The sequence below is a fragment of the Grammomys surdaster genome, unplaced genomic scaffold (assembly GCF_004785775.1).
Source record: "Grammomys surdaster isolate TR1022 unplaced genomic scaffold, NIH_TR_1.0 126163, whole genome shotgun sequence".
Classification (NCBI taxonomy): domain Eukaryota; kingdom Metazoa; phylum Chordata; class Mammalia; order Rodentia; family Muridae; genus Grammomys; species Grammomys surdaster.
In genome coordinates this window covers 6,955,158-6,978,906 of record NW_021620970.1, presented here as the reverse complement: position 1 = coordinate 6,978,906, position 23,749 = coordinate 6,955,158, and the positions used below count along the sequence as shown (strand labels likewise).

At 43.5% G+C, this 23,749-nt stretch overlaps 2 protein-coding genes across 5 annotated transcripts in view; one reads left to right on the top strand and one right to left on the bottom strand.

Annotated features, from left to right (window-relative positions):
- The window catches only part of Ap4s1 (adaptor related protein complex 4 subunit sigma 1), a 44,237-nt gene extending 26,472 nt beyond the window's left edge, over positions 1-17,765 (bottom strand). The window contains exon 1 of one of the 2 annotated variants that reach the window (XM_028757474.1): positions 17,686-17,765. The gene's annotated coding sequence lies outside the window, so the exon portion shown is untranslated. Of the gene's footprint in view, positions 1-568; positions 586-17,685 lie in introns of those variants that run through there. The other variant, XM_028757475.1, reaches the window with a different exon arrangement.
- Positions 17,098-23,749, top strand: part of Strn3 (striatin 3) — an 81,683-nt gene continuing 75,031 nt past the window's right edge. For all 3 annotated transcript variants that reach the window (XM_028757473.1, XM_028757472.1, XM_028757471.1), the window contains exon 1: positions 17,098-17,587. In XM_028757473.1, the coding sequence (XP_028613306.1) occupies positions 17,309-17,587 (279 nt within the window). In that variant the 5' untranslated portion in view covers positions 17,098-17,308. The remainder of the gene's footprint in view (positions 17,588-23,749) is intronic.

Sequence of the window (23,749 nt, the reverse complement as noted above, 5' to 3'; positions counted from 1 at the left end):
TTAATGCCAGCACTTGGGAGGCAGAGGCAGGTGGATTTCTGAGTTCATGGCCAGCCTGGTCTACAGAGTGAGTTCCAGGACAATCAGGGCTACACAGAGAAACCCTGTCTCAAAAAACAAAACAAAACAAAACAAAATAAAACAAAACAAAAAAAGCAAAAAACAAAACAAAACAAAAAAAGATCTGTCCTGCATCAGGAATAAAACTTAAGATGCAAACTGAAACACCAAAGGGGCCTCTACAATAAGCCCAGCCCTTCTGAAACAGGCAGATTGCATGGAAGAGTCCTACCTTTGGGAAGTGAGTAGTTCTGAGATTAAGACTAATCAGAACTCCAGCCAAGTTATAGAGGCTGAGACACACGCCCCACCCCCATCCCCCACAGAGGGGGAGGGGAGGGAGACAGAGAGAGAAGAGAGACAGAGACAGAGACAGAGAGAGCTGAGACACACCATCACAAACAGTCTGCTTAGCTGCCGGGTGGGCGAAGTTGCTAAATTAAGCAAGACATTAGTAAGTATTTTTTACTGGGGATTTTATCCACTTGAGATTAAGAGAATGTGTTACCTAAAAGCTTGGACTTTTGGACGACAAAGCTTGAGCTGTGGCTTTGCCACATGCCTGAAGTGTTCCTCCAGTTTGCTGACCTGATCTGCAGTCGACAGCTGCTTCCGGCTTCTGAAAGTGAGCTGAGGTGTTGTGCAGAGGCGAAGGGTCTGGTCTATGACACTCTTCAGTCTATGGTTGTCTATTATTACTATCTCCCTGGTTTCTTAGTTCCCTGGTTCCCACAGTTCGAGGAACTGAACCTCAGGTTCTGCACACGGTAAGCAAGCACTCTGCTGCTAAGCTACACCCCTAGCGCATGCGCTAAGCGGCACATCGTCTTCTCCCAGCGCACCTCTTCCTTCCTAAGCCCTCCCTGACAGGCAGGTGGTTACCTCACAGTAATGTCAAATATTGTGCTATAAAAGGCTAGGCTCCGAGTAGCAAAGCCCGGGGTTGCAGTGTTCATTCACTGAAGAAACAGAACAGAACGCCATCTAGACCAGCTCACCCAGGGATATGACAGCTGGGCCGAGTGGGAGGCTGTGGCCATTCACTCCTTTTCCAGGGAGATAAACTCTCCGGGTGGGCGGAACTGCCACACATGCTGTGGTGTTTAGTCACACGTTACTTTTATTCTCTTTACAAAATATTGCCAGTAGCTAGGGTGTGTCAGAGCATGCCTGTAATCCCAACACTTGGGAGGTTGACGCAGGAGGATCAGAAGCTCAAATTCATCCTCGGTGACATAGTGAGTTCAAGGCCTGCCTGGATGAGACCTTTGGTCAAAACAGTAACAATAACAAAAAATTATCATCCTTCAGCAAAGTTATTTTATTTGTTTGTTTATTTTTTATTTTTTTAGACTGGACTTCTGCCGGGCGGTGGTGGCGCATGCCTTTAATCCTAGCACTTGGAAGGCAGAGGCAGGCGGATTTCGGAGTTCGAGAGTTCGAGAGTTCGAGGCTAGCCTGGTCTACAGAGTGAGTTCCAGGACAGCCAGGGCTACACAGAGAAACCCTGTCTCGAAAAACCAAACCAAACGAAACCAAACCAAACCAAACCAAACCAAACAAAACAAAACAAAAACAAAAAACAAAACAACAACAACAACAACAAAAACAGAGTGAGACAGGACTTCTCTGTGTAACAGTCCTGGCTACCTTGGAACTCACTCAGCAGACCAGTCTGTCCTTGAACTCACAGAAATCCCCACCCCTCAGCCTCTGCTTCCCTCCAGTGCTAGGATTAAAGGAGTATGCCACCACAACCCAGCCTAGTTATTTTATTTTTTATTCATGTAACAAGCATCTTATTTTTATTTTTAATGAGTAATTAAAATAAATTGTGGCCCAATGTGATACATGCCTATAGTTCCAGCACTTCGGAAGCTGAGGTAGGAGAATTAGGAGTTCGAGGTTAGCCTGGTCTAAATGAGACCTTACCTCAAACTACAACAATAATGATTAGCATATAGACAAATAGAATTAATTGTGATTTGTCTTTAAAGTAATAGAAATAGTTGATTAAGACAGAAAAAGTAATGCCTTGAATGGAAATGGTCCAGTGAGCAAGAAGCAGGTATGAGCTCAGAAGTGGACTGTGACCTTCTCACAGGTGATGCACGCTGTTCCTGAGCCCCACTGTGCCTCCTCCAGGAAAGCTCTCCTGCTTTCAAGACATAGGTACTCTACTACCCTCTATCATTCTCCCTCCTCACCCTGTGGGTCTCTTCTTCCCTCCTCAGTCCTCTTTCTATCTGTGTCATACAAGTGCATGAACACACACACACACACACACACACACACACACACAATTGAGATTCTGCATATATGGAAAAAATTGCAATATTTGTCTTTCTTTTTTTTAAGGTTTATTTTATGTGCATTGGTCATTGGTCTTTCCTTTCCATAGATTGCTCGCATGTATGTCTTTGAAGGTTCCAGGTCCCCTGGAATTGGAGCTACAAACAGTTGTGAGCTGCCATGTGGGTGCTGGGAATTGAACCCAGGTCTTCTGGAAGAGCAGCCAGTGCTCTTAACCACTAAGCCAGTTCTCCTTCCCCCAGGATTTGTCTTTTTAAGTCTGGTTATTACTCAGTAAAATTCTTCTTCTTTATCTTTAAAAGATTGATTTGTCGAGGAGTGGTGGCGCACATCTCTGATCCCAGGATTTGAGGATCAAATGGATCTCTGTGAGTTCAGGGCCAGCCTGGTCTACATAGAGAGTTTCAGTACAGCCAGGACCACATAAAAAGACCCAATGTCAAAAAACTAATTAACCAACTAAGTAAATAGATAAAAGATTAATTTTATTTTATGTGTATAAAAGCTTTGTTCACATGTGCATTTGCTCACTACATGTGTGCCTGGTGCTAGGATCCCCTCAAGTTACAGACAGTTGTGACTTACCACTTGGATACTGGAAATTGAACTCAGGTTCTTTGTAAGAACAAGTGCTCTATTACCAGCGAGTCCTCTCTCTAGAGTTAAGACCAACTTTATAGTAGCTAGAAATTACAGTCAGGAAGTGGAGAGGTAAATGCATTTGCTGTCAAGCCTGATGACTCCAGTCTAACTTCCAGGACTCACCCTGAAGAAGGACAGAACTGGTTTCCACAGGTTGTCCTTTGACCTCTATACTCAAGATGCAGCATATGGCCAGGTGGTGATGCACACCTTTAATCCCAGCATTCCGAAGGCAGAGGCAGTGGATCTTGGAGTTCGAAGCCAGCCTGGTCTACACAGTGAGTTCTAGGTCAGCCAGGGCTACACAGAGAAACACTGTCTCGGAAAAAAAAAAAAAGAGACATATATATGGCATTGCACACACATGAACATGGACACAATTTTGGAATTTTTAATAAACTATAAACACCTACTTATATTTTATGGTCAGACAAAAGAGAAAAATATTTCAAAGAAATATCCATGATTACCATTTGTCTTTAAATGTCCTGGTTGCATCAGGTGGTAAAATGAAATGGAAAAAGATTCCCCTGAGATTGACAAGAGATGAAGCTGCGTTCTACCTTATGAGACCAGCACTTTCCCTTCCTGACTTTGAGTGAGGATGGCAGACAAGAACATTTGAATTGAGACTCATCAGCAGGTTTTCCACAGAGCACTCTGTAGCACCTGAAGGTCTGACGAGACTTTGCTTTCCTTGTTTGCTCACACACAGTCACAGAACTCTGTAGGAGTGCACAGTGAAGCTGAGTGGAGCACTCAGCTGTTACTGCTTTAAAATGTTCAATGCCAGGACAAACCATGTGGGACTCAAGAGATAAGAACGTGTTTGAGAGGCGAACCCGCATGCAGTGGGCACCATTCCTTGGTAAGTCATCAGGGAGGAAGGAGGTCAAATCCTTATGAAACTGAAGTAAGACAATAAAGCATACATGCTCAGACAAAGGATGGGCGCGGTCAGGGCACAGGGATGAACTTCCTGTGTTTATGAACTCCGTGTTCAACAATGCACACAGCTGCAGATGATGGTCTGATGTGGAAACCAAGGTAAGCGATTCCATACACAAAAGCTTGTGTGAAAAAAGGAAGAACGGAGAACAGAGGCTCCACTGGGGAGAACAGCACGCAGAGGGTGCCCGATGTCCTAACAGGGATGACCTCAAGAGGAAGGGAGATTAAAAAGAAGTTGTGTAGATTGTAAGTGCACATCTGGGGGCCAGAAGAGGACACTGGGTATCCTCCTCAATTGCTTTCATCTTCTATCTATCTATCTATCTATCTATCCATCCATCCATCCATCCATCCATCCATCCATCCATCCATCGATCACTGGTGTGTGTGTGTATGTGAAGGTGTGTTTGTCATAGTGTTTGTGGAAGTGAGAGGACAACATTCACAAGTCAGTACTCTCCTTCCACTGTGGGTTCCTGGGATCACACTGAGGTCATTAGGCTGTCACAGCAAGTGCTTTTGTATCCTTATTTTCTGAGACAAGGTTTCTCAGTGAACCTGGAGCTAACTTATTTGGCTAGCCAGGCTTTCTGGCAAGCCTTACCTGTCTTTGCCTCAACACTGCTAGGGTCTCAGATGTGTGCTGCTAAACCTGGCTTTGTTATGTCATTGCTGGGAATGACAAACTCAGGTTCTCCTGTTTTCGTGGGGGCACTTTACTGACTGAGCCCCCTCCTCAGTTCCTGAAAAAGAAGTTTTCTTAAGTTAGCATAGACAAGCTTTGGAGTTCAAGACTTGTGAGACTAAGTGGACCCCCAGCTGCCTGAACACATCCATGTCTCAGTGTCCTACAAGATGTCAACTGACACTCAGAGAGGAGAGGGGCTGAACTGGAGACTTCATGGACTGTCAGACTCTTGAATAGCAAACAGGTTTTCAGCTGAGCGTCAGTTTTGACTAACTGCACTCCTGCTTTAGGAAGGACTGTGAAGTTCTATTCAGGTTAAAAACAAAGGGCTATGGATGACTCCTGGAGGTCGGGCCTGTGGGAGTGGAGCAGGGAGGGCAGCGGACACCTGTGTGTGTCTGCCTTCCCTGTCATGTACTGCCTCAGTCTGCACGTGGGAACTCATCATCAGAGACGCAGAGGACCATCTTCCTATGGAGTGAATTTACCACCGTGCCGCTGGGCCTTACTCAGTGAACTAGTGTCATTTAATGATTGTTAAAATGAATAAGCATGAACTTCTAGGATGGGAGAGATGGACGGACTCAGAGATCTGCCTGCCTCTGGGATCAAAGGCACGCTCCGCCCACTCCCTGCTTTGTCCACAGGATCTTAACCCATCTCACTGGACCTGCACTCCGATTTCTCAAATGGCAGTTTGTTTTGGAAAAACTGTAGTTGAAGACAGTTGTGGTAGGTCATGCCTAGAATCCCAGGACTTGAGAGGCTAAGGCAGGAGGGATACTAAGAGTTCCAGACTAGCCTGAGCTACAAATGTAGGCCTGAGCTTCATGAGACCATGACTCGAAAAATTAAAATAAAATAAAGTAAAATAAAATAAAATAAAATAAAATAAAATAAAGCAAAGCAAAAAGCAAAGCAAAGCAAAGCAAAGCAAAGCAAAGCAAAACACAAAACAAAACAAAACAAAACAAAACAAAACAAAATAAAAAAGAAAGAGACCAGTCTGGTCCACAGACTGGCTTGTACCCTTGCCAAAGCTACATAGCCAGATCCTGTTTCATAAGAAAAATAACAAAGGAGAAAAGAGGAAGAAAAGAGGGGGAGGGGCTGGAAGAAGGGAAGAGAATCTGGAACAGTAGGGGCACCACCAGCTGACACTGCTGCCAGGGATGGAGGTACAGTCTGTAACCCGACGCTTGGACAGCTGAGACCAGCCTGGGCTATACAGTGAATTTTGAGCCAATTTGTGGGACCTTGTCTCAACAAACAGATAACAAAGGAAAACAGTGAGTGGGTCTGTGTGTGTTGGGATTCACCTAAATAACCTCCCATTTAACCAGCCTAAGTCAGGCATTCCTGTGGTTCTGCCCTCTTCTTCTATCCTAGCACTGGGCTCTTCCTCATCCTAGCTCTGGCTAGAGTAATACTGACTTCTGGCTATATATGACCTGTGGAGCCTCTGGTACCAGTCCTTGCATCATCAAAGAGAAAGGGACTCTCTTACCGAGTGGGGGCAAAGATGAAATGAAATAAATGCTGTAATTCTCGTAACACAGTTAGCATACTTACTTCTTTTAAGCTCTCACTATTTAGCTGATGATGGCTGGGAATTCAATATCCCCCTACCTCAGATCTGCATCTACTGCTGCACCTCAGCATCTAGCTGTGCTGACTTTACGTTCTTCCCTTCATGAGGATTGAATTAGAAAAGACTGATAGTCAAGTAGTCAAGGCAGGTATGGCAGGTCATTCCTGTATTCCTACGACTGGGGAGGCAGCGAGAGAAGGATTATCGTGAAGCCCAGGCCAGCCTGGGCTGCATAATGAGTTACAGGCAAGCTGGAGCTATGGAATAAGATCTTGTCTCAAAACAGCAGCAGCAGCAACACCAGCTATATATATGAGTGTGTGTGTATAAATAAATAAAATATAAATAAATAAAATAAAAACAGGAAAATAAAAAAATGGATACATACAGGCTATAGATAAAAATGGGAAAATGGGGTTGGAGACTTAGCTCAGTGGTAGCATGTTTGCCTAGCAAGAGCAAGCCCCTGGGTTTGGTTCCCAGAATGGGAAAAATGAATAAAGATGATAAAAATATAAAACCAGAATATCATATTCTACATTCACATGGATTACAGTTATATGAAAGGACTATCTAAATATAGATTACAAATAGAACAGACAGATGAACCTTGAAAACACTAGGTGAAGGAAGTTAGTAAACAGGACGGCATATTATAAAACTCCACTCACATAAACATCCAAAATAGGCAAATCTAAAGAGACAGAGGATTCAGTGTTTTCAGGGTTAGGGAGTGTCTTACTGTCACATTGCTGGGAAGACACACCATCATCAAGGCAACTTTTATAAAAGCACCTAATTGGAGACTTTCTTACAGTTTCAGAGGTTAGTCCATGATCATTACGGTAGTGAGCATGGCAGCAGGCAGGCAGGCAGGCAGGCAGAGAAAGACACTGGGCCTGGGGTGGGCATTTGAAGCCTCACAGACTAACTCCAGTAACACACCTCCTTTAATAAAGCCACACCTTCTAATCCTTCCCAAACAGTTCCACTAACTGAGACCCAGGCATTCAAATATTTGAGCTTTTAGGAGCTATTCTCATTAAAACCACCAGAGGGAGATAGAAGGTGATTTCTCAAAGGCAGGGATTTAGGGTAGTAGTTGTATAAATATGTAAGCCCAGAAAAAGCCATTCACTTTTACAGTATGTGAAATAAAGCTATTAAATAAAGTTATCATATGAAGTTATAGACAGGCAGACCAGACAATCTGGAAGATCTCTCAATGGCCAAAGCTATCACTATTATATGGTGGGTAATATTGTCAACTTGACAGGATCTAGAATCATCAAAGAAAGAAGTCTATGAGGGCTTATCCTGATTAGGTTACTGGACAGTACCATTCCCTGGGCTGGGGTCCTGCACAGACTACAAAGGGGAAAGCAGCAGCAGCAGCAGCAGCAGCACTCACTGCTCTCTGCTTCCAGATTGAAGACCCAATATGATCAGCATTCTTTTTTTAAAAAATTTATTTATTTATTTTATGTATATGAGTACACCATTGCTCTCTTCAGACACACCAGAAGAGGGCATCAGATCCCATTACAGATGGTTGTAAGCTACTATGTGGTTGCTGGGAACTGAACTCAGGACCTCTGGAAGAGCAGCCAGTGCTCTTAACTGCTGAGCCATCTCTTCAGCCCATGATCAGCATTCTTAAGTTTCTGCCATCAGGCCTTTCCTGCCAGGATGTCCTCAAATTGTGGGCCAAAAGAATTGGAGTAACTGAAGTTTAACTGAGACATACTATAACACAAAAATATGAAATACATATAGATATAAACAGGCATAGGATAGAATAAAATAGGATAAAGAGAAATAAGATAGACAGTTAACTGAGGAAATGAAACAGACCATGCTTATTCAGGGCTTACTAGGTGCCAGGTGGAGTTTTGAACACTTGACCTACCTTCTTCCAGCCCTTTTAACAGCCCTGTGAGCTACAGACCCCCTACCTCCTTTTTACATATATGGTAATATGCTTGCCAAAGTTATCCACAAAATAATGGAGGAAGGATCCAATTTCTGCTGGTTTGGCTTCAATTTCTGTGTTCCCCTCAGGATTTGTTATTCCTGGGTTTGTCTAAAGCAGTGGTTCTTAACCTTCCTAATGCTGTGATCCTATAATATACTTCCTCATGTTGAGGTGAGCTCCAACCTTAAACTCATTTCCTTTCTACTTCATAACTGTAAGTTGCTACTGTTGTGAATCATGACGTAATTGTATATGATATTCAGGATGTCTGATAGTCAATTCCCAAAGGGGTTGAGATTCACAGATTGAAAACACTGTTCTACAGAGTAGCCATTCAGCTAGAATGGTGGTACATACCCATAGTCTCAGCACTCAGGAGACAGAGGCAGGAGGGTCAGGAGTTCAAGGCCAGTCTGCTACATAGTAAAAGTTAGAGGCAAGGCTGAGATACATGAGACTCTGTTCCTTACTATCTCTCTTCCCTTGAAAAAAAAAAAAAGAACAAAAGACTTAGCCCTTTAGTGATGAGTATAGATAGTGTGACCATAGCTGCACATGTCCTGCACTGTTTACTAGAATAAATCTGCTGGGGCTGTGAATGGCACTCAGTTGTAGCAGACTTATCTAGTATCTGTAAGACCCTGTGTTCTGTCCCCATCACCATAAAAATAATAAAAAGAAGAAAAAAAAAACCTGCCTCACTATGTAGACCAGGCTGGTCTCAAACTCACAAAGATCCACCTGCCTCTGCTTCCCCCAGTTGCTGGGATTAAAAGAGTGTACCTCCATACCTGGCCATTTTTTTAAATTATTATTTATTTACTTAGTTATTTTGTTTGTTTGGTTGGTTGTTTTTTGAGACAGTCTATCCACTTTAAAAAACAACAGTATGAAACCTAAAATGTCCGAGAAGTGGCCGGATTATATAATGAGAAAACTAGGACAGTGAAGCTAAGACTGCCACTGTAGGGAGAAGATAGGACAGTGAAGCTAATGCTGCCACTGTTGGGAGAAGAGGAAGCCCCGAGGGTGTAAGTCCTGAGTGAATGTGTTCTGTGACACAGGCACAGCCATGTCAAGGACCCCAGAGCATCATACCCACGGAGGAATGGGAAAACAACCCCCCTCCCCTTCAGGAGGGGTGAGTCACACCCCCAAGTCTTCCTCTTGTCCACGTGTGGAAGTTGATAGTATGCAGAAAATGTCCACCAAAGCTCTCTCCCCAACCTAGGTATTTACAGCTTGAACACAGCTCCTCTGCAGAGACAGCTCCTACTGAGACTAGCTGAATTTATTCCTTCTATCCAGCTGTACCATAAACCCCAACCCCTTGTTTATCTGCATGTAATAACTCTGCCTCCTTGTCCAGCTGTTGGCAATAATGCTGCTTCTCTCTTCAACTCAAAACACACTGTACCTCAGGGGTGCTATGGTTTCTCCAGGTGAGGGGTCAGATCACCTGATCCCAGTTTTTCTGCCCATGTGTCTGTCTATCTTTTCTTCAATACCATAGTTAGGTTCATCTCTGAAGCCATGTGAGACAAGACATGCTACATTCTGATAGTGTGCTTAACATCTGTGATTAGGGCTAGCTGTGGCGGCACACACCAGTACTGTATTAATACTGGGGAGGAGGAAGCTGAAGCATCCGGCCATCCATAGCTACGTAATGAGCTGAAGTTCAGACCCACGGAGGAATGGGAAAGCAACCCCCTCTCCCCTTCAGGAGGGGTGAGTCACATGCACAAATGCCCAAGTCTTCCTCTTGTCCACGTGTGGAAGTTGATATATAGAACTGGGCTGTATAGAACCCTGTCACAAACAAACCAAACAAACTCCCAAATACGTGTGATTAACGTATTTCTGAAACTCCTGTTTGGTTTCCTCCTTGAGAAAGCTGAGTTAACCTATCTTTCTACTTCTTTTTCTTCTTCTTTTCCTCCCCATACCCTCTATGTTTTTTGAGACAGTGTTTCTCCACGTAGCTTTGGCTGTCCTGGAACTGGCTCTGTCTCCCAAGTGCTGGGACTAAAGTTGTGTGTCACCATCCCTAGCTTCCTTTCTACTTCTAAAAATTAAGATCTAGCAGGCAAAAACTGACCAAGAAAATTTTAGCTATGTATCTGAATTGAATATCATATATATTCTCTCTCTCTCTCTCTCTCTCTCTCTCTCTCTCTCTCTCTCTCTCTCTCTCTCTCTTTTTCTGGTTTATTTTTTTGAGACAGGGTTGGTGATTTGAAATGCTTAGCCCATTGGAAGTGTCATTATTAGAAGGTGTGGCCTTGTTGGAGTAGGTAAGGCCTTGTTGAAGGTGTGGCCTTGTTGGAGTAGGTAAGGCCTTGTTGGAGGGAGTGTGTCACTTAGAGGACAGGCTGTGAGGTCCTGTGCTCAAACATTGCCCTGTTTGAAGAACAGAAGAGACTATCCTCCTGGCTGTCTTTGGATTAGAATATAGAACTCTTGGCTCTTCCAGTACCATGTCTGTCTTCATACTGTCATGTTTCCTGCCAAGATGATAATGGACTGAACCTCTGAAACTGCAAGCCATCCCCAATTAAATGTTGTCCTTTATAAGAGCTGCCTTGGTCATGGTGTCTCTTTACAGCCAAAAAACCTTAACTAAGGCACAGGGTTTCTCTGTGTATCACCTGGGCTGTCTTGGAACTTGCTCAGTAGACCAGGTTGGCTTCCAAGTCATAGAAATCTACCTGCCTCTGCCTCCTGGGTGCTGAGATTAAAGGGATTTGCTACCACTGTCCAGCTCATTTACTGCTACTTTGTATTTAATAATAAATTATAGCAATGCTATATAATTTCTGCTGAAATATAGATAGGAAATTAAAGTTATCAGACTAAGAGACTGTCAACTGTCAGCCGAGCACATAAACTGAGTATACTTCAGTTTACAATCATCCATGTCTTACAATGTTTGAATAGTGAAACTATCAAAAGTACTGTAATAGTGGTTAAATAAAAGCATCTCAATAGGGCTATCACATAATACTTTAAAGCAACAGGTAAATAACAATTTATGTTTATTATCTTCTTTATTATTTATGCATATCTGTGTATATGTATGTACACCTGTGGAGGCTAGCGGAAGGCATCAGATTCCTTGAAGATGGAGTTACAGGGGGTTGTGAGCTGCTCATCCCTGAAGCTGGGATCTAAACCCTGGTTCATGTGGAGAAGCATCAAGTATCTGGGATACGATGTCATTTCTCCATCCCCCACTAAAAGCTAAAAGAACGAGGAGAGCTGAGGTAAGAGGGAGTGGAGTGGATCCGTTTATAAAAACCGAGGAGAGACGGGGCAGATCAGGGCAAGGAAACACTCACACTCAAGGGGAGCCAGGTGAAAAGTCTGAGTGAAAAAATCCAGAATATATGAGTAGAGTGCGTGTGTGTGTGTGTGTGTGTGTGGTGGGGGGAGGTCAGCAGGGTAAGGGCAGTGTATGGAGGCAGCAAGGACACGTAGCATGAGCAGGGACTGGCACATGTGGAGATTCTTGAACAATGTGGAGATTTTTATGTACTAGTGAAACAGTATGAGACTTAAAATATTCCTCGTGCAGAAACAAAAACACAGTAGATGCAACAAAGTAGCAAAATCTTGATAACTACTAACAGGAGTTACTAGGGTAAGGTACAGTCAGTGATGGAGCATGTGCTTTATATTCAGGTGGGTTCAGTCCCCAGAGCTAACTCCTACTCCCCAAACCATCCAAAACCAGTCCATCCCAACATAAGTTAAAATAGCATCATGAGCTGAGTGACTATTGAACTACTGAGCATGCTCAGAAACACGGATTCAATCTTCAGCATTGCAAAAACAAAGTATTCTTATTGCTACCCTCAACTATGAGAAACGAAGTTCAATAAATTATTTTAAATGTCTCTAAAGAATTTCCCAATCTCAGCTGAAGGGGAGGCTGAAAGAGTTCCATCTTTTGCTGTGGGATAACTGTTATGTACTTTAGATTGGCTTGCTAATAGAAAGACACAGTTAAAAGTGATTAAAATATGCTGTTATATATTTTCAAGGGGCTGAAGGTATAGTCTCCGTGGTGTGCCATGTGTGAGAGCCTGGGTTTGATCATTAATACAAGAAAAAAGAAAGAACAAGACTAGAGTGAACCAAACCACAGCCATCTCCAGAGGAGACCACTGTCCTACACAGCGCTTAGCACAGGTGCCCCTCGTCTGGCACCATCTTTTTGAATATACCCTGATGCTCCATTGGGAGACAAGCCACATTCTTAAGCTTGTCAAATTATCACCTTGGGGAGTCTGGCCAGTTTCGCATTTGTTCATAGTTTCCAATCAGTCTGCTCTCTGCTTAGAGACTTGGTTGTCCACTCTTAGCCAATGTATAGAAGAGACCTGGCTCCAGGAGAGTTTCCTTTCTCTCTCTCTTCAATTTTGACATCTCTGTAAGATAGCTATTATACAATATTACCACAGCCTACTTTTTTTCTGACTCATAATACCCAGGAGACAATTGCAAAATGAATTTGGACTAGAATTTTATATAGTATCATGGGTTTCTTAAAGGTTTGGTGTCCATTTTCTTTTTTTCTTTTACACACAATATTTTATTTGCCTGACTCAAGTACTTTGCAAACATATAAGAAGGTATTTGAGTATTATATACTCTCAACTTATTTAAAAGCTCAGAATTCCCTGGTATACTTTGGCTTGCATAATATATAAAGTATATATTTGTATACATAATATATAAAGTATATATATTTTTCATAGAGTAGTGGTTTGAATAAGTTTGGTCTAGGGAGTGGCACTATATGGAGGTATAGCCTTGGAGTAGGTGTGTCACTGTGGGTGTGGGCTTTAAGACCCTCTTCCTAGCTGCCTGGAAGCTAGTCTTTTCCTGTTTGTCTTTGGATGAAGATGTAGGACTCTCACCTCCTGCTGCACCATGCCTGCCTAGACGCTGCCATGCTCCTGCCTTGATGATAATGGACTGAACCTCTGAACCTGTAAGCCAGTTCCAATTTAATGTTGTTTTTATAAGAGTTGCCTTGGTCATGGTGTCTGTTCTTAGCAATAAAAAGCAAACACATAGCCACAAGCAACTTCTGTAATGAGTCAGTATCTGATCTCATTTTGCAGGCTAGGCCTCAGCGCAGGTCAGAGCTGCCTCCTCCTCTTTGGTCATAGCTATGTAATATGTGGTATGCTCATTTGGTTTGAACTCACATCACTTCTTATCAAACCTTCTGTAGGCTGTAATATTTGTTTGCTCTCTTACTTTATAAATGTAAATACCCTGTTATTTCCCAGAGTAACTGAATCACCTGAAATTACTATAATTTCAAACATGCTAATGATGAATACTGAGCCTAGTCATAGGACAGTAGGCAAATTGTGAAGGGAGATTTTATTTCCTTGTTTCCAAATGCACACACAGTCACTGATATGAAGGGGTGGGGACCACTTCCTATTATACAATGGGACTTGCTAAAGTCACCAAGAACTGTGTTGTGACTTGTTCTCCTGGCCATGAAAATAACAATTCTTGTCACATCCTTTATGATGAGGAAATACAACAACTAAAATAGTACTTGTGAACCTGCTTAAGTTCTTCAGTGGAAAGATGATAGGGGTATGGTCATCAAGTCAAAGTGCTTAGGGAATCACAAGTCAATACAGAGTAGAATACAAACTCCTCATGGTCACATATGTAATAGCTGATAAGAAGGTATTTGGGTATTATCTATTTCCAACTTACTTAAAAGCCTGGAATTCCCTGATATACTTTGGCCTGCATAATACATGTAAATTAAATATGACAAGTCTAGCTGGACAAAACCTGAATAAGCATATTGGTTCAAATATTACTTGTAGGAAAGAAAACAAAAACTAAGCTGGTCAAAAATATAGGCATTCTTTTTTAAAACAAAACAAACTAAACAACAACAACACAAGGTCTCACAGTGTACTTTAGGATAGCCTGAAATTCATCAAGTAGCTCAGGGTTCGGACTCCCAGCAATAATTCTGCCTCAGCTTCCCCAGTGCAGAAAGTATGGAGCCACCATACATGGCTCCAGGAGACTTTCTTGAAGATTCTCATGAACAGAGCAAGCTGAAGTCCGTTTACAATCCCAGCACTTGGGTGGCAGAATCAGGAGAATCTCACACTCAAGGGTGAGTGGCACATCATTTTTCCTTCCACCTACCCTAAATCACTCTGAAAGGAGGAGAATCTGGGCAGGAGCAGGGATGATTGACCCGTCAGAGGACAGAACAAATAGGACCTCAAATGGGACTGAAGAGAGGAAATGACTCAGCCAGAGATCAGAGAGGGAATTCCAGTTGGGCAAGCTCAGCTGTGACAGTGTAACTTGGAGAACTTGTTATCTAAATGTTCTAGAAACTCGTTTCAGTGTTCTCAGGAGTCCTGGGCTGGAAGATGAAACATCATCTCAACAGAGGACAAAACTTTGCTATTTGTATTTCCTGTTTGTTTGTTGAGACAGGGTTTCCCTGTGTATTTCCCTGGCTATTCTGGAACTTACTTTGTAGACCAGGCTGGCCTCAAAAGGTCTGTCTGCCTGTCTCCACTTAAGACAGACAATAGAAGAGCAACAGTTTTCTTTTCGCAGGGTAGGTAGGGGGCAATCTTACCTTGAGCTGAAGTGAGAAATATAAATATGCATCTTGCTCTTTTGATATAATCACCACCCAAGTGGGCTTTAGGCCCCTAAAAAAGCTTCCTCCTATGTTTGTAAAAAAGTCTTGAGGATGTGTGTAAATATTTCTGAGTGGTCTCCGTGTGTGTCCTCATGCAAGGAATGGGACTCCTTGAACCAGCTGTATGCTGATTGTCAGTAAGTGGAGAAACAGTATTCTTAGATAACAGTACTATTTCTTCATATTTTTTTAAAAAAGGATTTATTTAATGTGAGTACACTGTTGCTCTCTTCAGACACACCAGAAGAGGGCACTGCATCCCATTACAGATAGTTGTGAGCCACCATGTGGTTGCTGGGAATTGAACTCAGGCCCCCTGGAAGAACAGTGAGTGCTCTTAACGCTGAGCCATCTCTCCAGCCCCACTTCTTCATATTATTAAAGATCACATTTCATATATAAATACAGTAGTAATAATAAGTGTAACAGCCGGGCAGTGGTGGCACACGCCTTTAATCCCAGCACTTGGGAGCCAGAGGCAGGCAGATTTCTGAGTTTGAGGCCAGCCTGGTCTACAGAATGAGTTCCAGGACAGCCAGGGCTACACAGAGAAACCCTGTCTCGAAAAACCAAAAAAACAAAACAAAAACAAAAACAAAAACAAAACAACCCCCCCAAAACCAAACAAAACAAAAAAACCAAAACAAGCAAACAAACAAACAAACAAAGAAAAAACCAAACCAAACCAAACAAACAAAAAACAGTTCTTCAAAAATTATAACACAGCAGACATGACAAAATAAAATGTATTTCTTTTTGTCTCTGAAGTTACATCCCGAGTGGTCGCTTATATGCTCCAAAGTGAAAATTTTTATAGGCTTTCATAGTGAAAATAAAAGTTTAAAAACACAACCAATTTTATATATTATTTCTTGTATAGCTGTAATACTGTGTATATTTCTTTTCGTTTGCTTTTAAATATTGCTCTTATCTTATGGTACAACCAAATGGTTATTAGTTTTCTTTTTTTCTTTCCTTTTTTGGCTTTTCCAGACAGTGTTTCTGTGTTGTCCTGGAACTCTTGTAGACCAAGCTGGCCTGAAACTCAGATTAGGTTGTCTACCTCTGCCTCCAGAGTGCTGGGATTAAAGACGTGGGTCACTAGGCCGGTGGTCAGGTTGTTAGATCTATTTACTTTAAAAACTTATGAGTTTATGAGGACAAGACCTGTGAAACCAAGCACAGAAAAATGCACACTACAGTTCTTAAAAACTGACCCTCTTTGTACGTAGTATTTCACTCTAAAACCATTTAATGATGAAGGAAGATATCGTTGTGTTGACTTAGTTAATTTTAAGTTCTATTCACAATACTTTTGTTTCGATCAAAAGTTCTGCCATTAATGACAATATTTGCGTTCATTCACTTCTAAATATCAGTCTCTTCGAAAAGTTATCGTTTGCCATCCAACCCACTATTCTGAAGATTCAAGATATCATTACTACTTCCATGAAAAAAAAATGAAGCAATAGCTCAAAGTCTCTCAAACACAGGCTATCTCAGAATAATAAAGAGACTCAAGACAAGTTACAACTGGTGGCCAGGAGCATCGAAGTGGGACCAAAGAAGCAGGTCGCGACGAAGCTCAGGAGCCAGTGAGAAAGTCCGGAAGAATCTGGGCTATTTGCCAAAAGCAAACGTCTCCCGAATCCTGCAGATTGACTGGTGCCACGAAACCAGAGGTCAAGTGAGTGACAGGCAGAGAAAAAGAGGCCCGACCCTTTGGGACTGAGCAAAACACGCAAAGAATTCTAGAGAAACGTCAGGAATTCCAGGACAGTACGAAGGCCGGCATGAACCCAGCTCCAAATTCGAGGGCTGAGACCCATGCTGCTCCTAAGGATGTGTGCGTAAAGAAAATGACCCGGAAGCCCCGACACCCACACGCTCTGCAAAGTCAAGGCTGCAGCCCGATTCCACCGGTGCAGAAAAGCTGGGACCCCCGGCACCCGAGTGGGGGCGGGACCCAGGCCTTATCCCCGCCCCCGAAGAGGAGTACATCCTTAGTGCGCCTGCGTAGGGTGAGGCCGGACTCTATTTGGTTATCCGGAGTGCGGCTGCTGCGGCGTTCGCTACCCAGCGTGCTGTGCGCGAGCGGCGGCCCTACGTCCCTCCTCCTCCGTCCCTCCCCCCTGCTGCCGCGGCCCCCCTTTCCCCAAAGTGAGTGAGTGAGACGGGCAGATGGAGGAGGGACTGTAATGGCGGCGGCCGGCAGCTCCCTGCTCTGATCCGCGGCAAGCACACGGCAGCGACCCCCTCCCCGGCCCTCTCCCGGCCGGCCCCCCGCCCTGCGGTCAGCGCGGGGCCACCGTCCCGACCCTCCCCGCAGCTGTCGGCGTCTCGCTCTGCGCCCCGGCCGGGGCCCCACACATAATGGACGAGCTGGCCGGAGGCGGCGGCGGCCAGGGGATGGCAGCCCCTCCCCGGCCGCAGCAAGGACCCGGGGGGAACCTGAGCCTTCCACCGGGAGCGAATGGAGCGCCGGGCGGTGGGGGTCCTCCGGCCGCGGAGGCGGCGGGGCCGCCGGCAGGCCCCGAGCTGTCCCGGCCGCAACAGTACACTATCCCGGGGATACTGCACTACATCCAGCACGAGTGGGCTCGGTTCGAGATGGAGCGGGCGCACTGGGAGGTAGAGCGGGCCGAACTGCAGGTACCTCACCCGGGTCAACTACGGGCTGGGGCCCGGGCACGGGCCGGGGGGTGGGGCCCGGGCTGGGGCCCGTGATCTAAGGGGCGGAGGGGACCTACCTGAGCGGCTCCGGCTGGCGAGCGGTGACGGCGCTCCCGGCGCCCCCTCCCCCGCTCCCGCAGCGGCCGGCACCCTCCTCACAGGCGGCGCGCTGCGGGCATCCTTGGGGCAGCCATTTTGGCTTTTAGCATGGCGTCCGCGGGGCTCCTCCAGAGGCACCTACTGGGCCTCCGGGTTTGGGCCCAGCGCCTCTGGGTGAGAGTCTGGCGTGGACCCGCTGGGCGTTGAGTTTGCGCTTGTTGGACCTCTTGAGGGCGAGAACACGCGGAGAGGGCCTGGGATGAGTGTCTTGCCTCCTGGCTCCTGCACCCCCTTCCGATGTGGCGTCCTGCCCCCTCCCCCGCGCCTCGGTACGCACTTGCCCCTTGACAGCCACGCCGCTTCGGGCTACACCGCGCACAATGGCTTGTGGCAGTCCGGCGAAGTTTGCCCTTCCCATCCTCAACTCTTTTAAGTCCCCGGGGTGCCGCTCTACTCGCTTGGATTTCCTTTAGCGCTTAATGGTTCACCAACACTTTAACTGAATATTTCTCTTATGAGTCGGCTTCACCAGACTTCCCTTATATATTCATGCTTTTCTACTGATACAAAGCAAAACTGGGCAATCTGTACAGTGTGAAATGTCTACGGAACGAATTGGTCTTAATTTGAAGTAGAACGTACTTATTGTTCGGTACAAGCTAAAACGGAGCTAAATGCCCACTTAATATGATCCTCTGACAGATTTGAGTTATCCTAACTTTTGGAAGGTGGCAGTTGCGGGTTCATGCCTTGAATTTTTTAAATTGTTGCATCTGTTTGAAAGGCTTATTCAAGCTGTAAGATAGTTGCATTTAGTTTTAAGTTCCTTTCCAGGGTATAATTTAAGCTTAGAAGAAAAAAGCATGCATCTAAACGTTGCACCTGTTTTTCAGACATAAATTTCGACGTAAGCAATATTGTTCGTTATTGTACACACACAAAACTCCTTTGGTGAATTTAGGGAGAAATAATGTTGAAACAAGAGCTTGATTAATAAATGTGGAAAAGGTATCCTCAAATAAATAGGAATCTTCAGTTTGGTTTCGAATAGTGAACTTTTAATTACATTGATTAATTTATTTCTGACTCGATTGTTTACAAACAATGTAAACAATTTTATTCAAAAATTAAAACTACCCAGGTGTAGAGGCACAAGTCTTTAATCCCAGTGCTCAGGAGGGAGAGGGGGTTTGATATCCTTTAGTTCAGTCCAGCCCGATTTATATAGAGTTCCAGTACAATCACGGCTACATAGTCTATCTTAAACAGCAAAATGTAAAAGAAAATTACAAATACGATTGTTTCGCTGCCAAAAGCATTGCAGAGCAATTGATTGAACCAGTAAACTTTTTTTTGTTTATGGGATTTTGTTGTTGTTGTTTGAAACTGGGATTTTCTCTGTGTACCTCTGGGTGTCCTGGAATAATTTTGTCGAGCAGGCTGGCCCGGAACTCAGATGCACCTGCCTCTGCGTCCTGAGTGCTGGGATCAAAGGCCTGCGCCACCACCGTCTAGTATCATGGTTGCTTTTGAGACAGGGTCTCTGTTGTCTGGGGCGATGTGGAATTCACTACTGGAACAGACTGCTTTAAATCTCTTAGAGGTCCATATGCTCCTCTTTAAGTGCTGGAATTATAAAGACTTGCACCACTTCACCTGGCAAGCCAGTAAACCTATATTTAACTCCACAAAGTGCATGAAGTTAAATTTTAAAATAACAACAAGATCCTACATATTTTATATGACACATTTAGTTCATTTGGTAGTCTTAAAATTGTGCTTAAAAATACATTTGTGTTTTAGAGATTACTACTTCCAAAAAGCTTATGTCAGAATTGCCTATGGTTTCTTTTAAATTTGTAGAGTCTACTTAACTCTTCGTGGATTTAGAGTTGTGTGGGCATACAACTTTCTAGAATGTTGATACCGACTTTCCCACGTGGGCAGAGTGAGGTGCATCCATTACAAAATTGCATTGAGGCTTTTGCTGAATTGATAAGCCACCAGGTCCTTATTTGATCCTGTACTGTTGTTTTTTTTGTTGTTGTTTTTTTTTTAAAGATTTATTTATTTTATTTACATGAGTACACTGTCACTGTCTTCAGACACACCAGAAGAGGGCATCAGATCCCATTACGGATGGTTATGAGACACCATGTGGTTGCTGGGAATTGAACTCAGGACCTCTGGAAGAGCAGGCAGTGCTCTTAACCACTGAGCTATCTCTCCAGCCCTGTACTGTTGTTTTAATTTTCAAATTAGCAGTTGAATTTCTCGCTCAGGCATGATTAATTAGCTAAGAAAGTATCTTGTGTCCAAATTAACAAGTTTTACATTGTTGCAATATATGATTTGCTTCCATGTCCTTTTCATTGTTCCTGATCTTAGCAGCAACAGAAAAAGGATTTGTAAGGATTCTGTAGTTTGGTTTCTTTCAGATTGATAATCTTTGTTTACTTGCTTTTTCCTCCCTTTTAAACATTTTTATTATGTTTAATTATGTGTGTGTATGTACGTGTGCACAAGAGTTCAGGTGCTCAAAGGCCAGATGTTGGGTTCTTCTGGAGCTGGAGTTGCATGTGTTGTGAGTGTCCCTGCTGTGGGGACTGGGACTGGGTATCTTGGAAGATGTGCCATTTCTCCTGCCTGTTTACTTGGTTTAAAGAATGTTATATGATGTCCTCTGCTTCTGTTTGATCCAGAGACATTTTCACTATTTTATACTGATATTTTTGGAATAAGATGTTCATGACTGAATTGTTTATATGCTCTTGTGTGTGCTGTATATTTTTAAAATTGTTTTATTGGGTTAATAGCATTTCAGATTTGTTTCTAGAATATTGAATGTGCTTTAAGTGCTGTCACTCATTATGGGTGGGTGGGAGCAAGACTGTTTAGAAAAAGCTGCCTGGACCTTGGTAGGTGGCTCACAGTGGCCTTGAATGCTATTTGTCTTTAATTAAAACTGCTTGTGAGTACATACTTAAACGTTTTGTGTGAATGTATGTGTGAAAATATGTATTATATTAAGCTGTAAGTTTAAAATTATTTCTGTTATTTTTTTATTTATTTATTTTTTTTGGTTTTTTGAGACAGGGTTTCTCTGTGTAGTCCTGGCTGTCCTGGAACTCACTGTGTAGACCAGGCTGGCCTCGAACTCAGAAATCCACCTGCCTCTGCCTCCCAAGTGCTGGGATTAAAAGGCGTGCAGCACCACTGCCCGGCTTCTGTTACTTTCTTAAAAACATTCATCCACTCTTTCTTTCTTTCTTTCTTTCTTTCTTTCTTTCTTTCTTTCTTTCTTTCTTTCTTTCTTTCTTCCTTCCTTCCTTCCTTCCTTCCCTTCCTCCCTCCCTCCCTCCCTCCCTCCCTTCTTTCTTTCTTTCTTTCTTTCTTTTTTAAACTGACTTGTAGTGTTGCCTAGGCTAGACTTTAACTCCTGGGTATAAGTAATTCTCTGCCTCAGCCTCCTAGGGATTAAGATGGGTGCCAACACTTTTTGGCAGTGTTAGAGATTGAACCCTAAGCTTGTGCATGCTCTTTAGTGTGTCTGTGGTTTGTGATCTCCCACAGCTGGAGGGCAGGAGACTGCTTGCTGGTGGCTGTCAGCTTTCACTTTTCTCTGTCAGTCCTGAGGATCCGACTCAGGTTGTCTGGCTTGTTGACCAGCTTCATTACCCCTTGAGCCATCTCACTGTCATTACAATTGTTGTTTTAAATTCTCTGGCACTTACCTGTTATCCTCAGTCTGTAGTCTTGTCTCTTATGAACATGGGTAACATAAGTCCTGCCCCTCCCCCTTCATGATTGACCTTCGCATTTCCCAATCCTGTGGGTTTACACACTGTATTGGGTTTAAACTACATTTTCTGCTCTCAACTATTTCTTCCCTCAAATCTTTTCATTTAGGGTTTTGATCCTAGAACTGGGGAGGCAAAAGCAGGTGGACCTCTCTTGTGTTCTAGAGCAACCAGAGGTAGATAATGAGATTGTCTCCAACAATGGACTGTTTCTTTGGCTTCTATTCTATTCATTCCTTCTTTCATTTTCTCAGTTTCATCTCCTTTTGGTTTTTGAGACTGGGTCTTAACTGTGTATTCCTGGTTGGTGTGGTGCTCAGCTGTTAGGCTGAGGCTAGCCTCACAGCTAATGGCAATCTTCCCGCCTTACCTTTTCAGTAAAGGAATAGTGTGGGGCACGTGCCCTCCTTTCCTGTCCACTTTTTGTAATATAGCCTTTTGTTTTTAGTTGTAATCTGAGGTACTAATTGTTTTGTGCTTTCACTGTATTTTCTTGCATTTTGATTGTTTTCTGTGTGCCTGTGTGTATATGGCACCTGCATGGCAGAGCGTATGTTTGGAGGTTAGAGGACCATGTGGACCTACGTATTGAACTTAGGTCAGCAGGTATAGTAGTTGATAGATGCCTATATGAGCTTCCTCCAGCGCCATAATCCAACTTTTAAGCTACTGTTTATCATCTTAGTAGTACCCAGATGTACTATTTGCTGTTCTAATGCACAAGTTTGTGAGGTTGGTGGGATTTAAATTTCTGACTCTGAAATATTGAGATCTACCCAGAGTCTAATGTACTCACATATACATTTGGAGACAGCAGAAAGCAGAGCTGGTGTTTAAACCCAGGGCCTTGCTTTTAGCTTATTTGTAAATTTCCTGTTTAACTTCTCTAGAGCACTTGAGCTGTCCACATCTTGAGCTGGTTGTGTATCACTGTCTTTCTATAACCACACTAAACCTGTCCCCTTAATGTTAGTCCTAGTGTTCAGTCACTGATTCTTTTCCATATTGTATTCAGTCTCTTGAGTTTTATTGATTTTTTCCACAGTTATTTATTCAGTAAATATGTGCTGCTTTGTGCTACTCTCTGGGTATATAATTATATATGAAACCAAGACTTTACCTTAGGGAGCTTGTTTTGGAGGTGATAAAATGCTTCACATGGCAAATTAAAGGAGACTCAGAAAGTAAATGAGATTGAAACTTACACGAGTTTTTAGTTAATATTTAATATTTATTATTTCCTGTGTGCTGGATTTTTTTTGTTTTTGTTTTTCGAGACAGGGTTTCTCTGTGTAACCCTGGCTGTCCTGGAACTCACTCTGTAGACTAGGCTGGCCTCGAACTCAGAAATTCGCCTGCCTCTGCCTCCCAAGTGCTGGGATTAAAAGGCGTGCGCCACCACTGCCCGGCTCTGTGTGCTGGATTAGTGTTTCAGAATATGCTTAAAAATATAGTCTTGTGTTCTCCCACAAACTCTAGATATTAAGTTTTTCAATATATCCTTATACTCTCTTATTTTTATGAGGTAGGGTCTCTTGTATCAAGGTTGGATCTTGAATTTCCTTTCCACTTTCCCAGTGCTGGAATTACATGTAAAAACTGGTTTGTATGGTACTGTGAGTCCAACCCAAGCTACAAGGCTTCATGCATAGTAGGCAAGAATTCTGGGTTGTAATCCTAGCCCTTCATTTCATTTTTGCAACTCCCCCCACTCCCCAAATCTACCTTTAGATTTTAAGTTTAGGAAATACTGAGTCACCAGGCAGTGGTGGCGCACACCTTTTAATCCCAGCACTTGAGAGGCAGAGGCAGGTGGATTTCTCAGTTTGAGGCCAGCCTGGTCTACCCAGTGAGTTCCAGGACAGCCAGGGCTACACAGAGAAACCTGTCTTGAAAAAACAAAGAACAACAGCAACAAAGGGAATACTGAATCATATTAAGAGCATTGCACCTGGGAGAAACACCGTCAGTAGACAGTCCTGAAGCAGGAAAGCGGCTGTTGAGACGAGGAGACCTAGACTAAAGTGATGGAGAGGGCCATGTCAAATAATAGGCCCATCCTGAAGTACAGCCCAGCCCACTCGGTTTTGAGTGGCTTATAGTCCTCTTGCACATACAGGGATATGGATCTCTTTTAGCTTAAAAAGGAAGAGGGTAAGGAAATGTTGCCTGGCTAGCCTGTGGCTTCTGACCACTAGCCTGTGGAAAATAGTCCTGATTTATTCTGTGTGTTCCATCACAC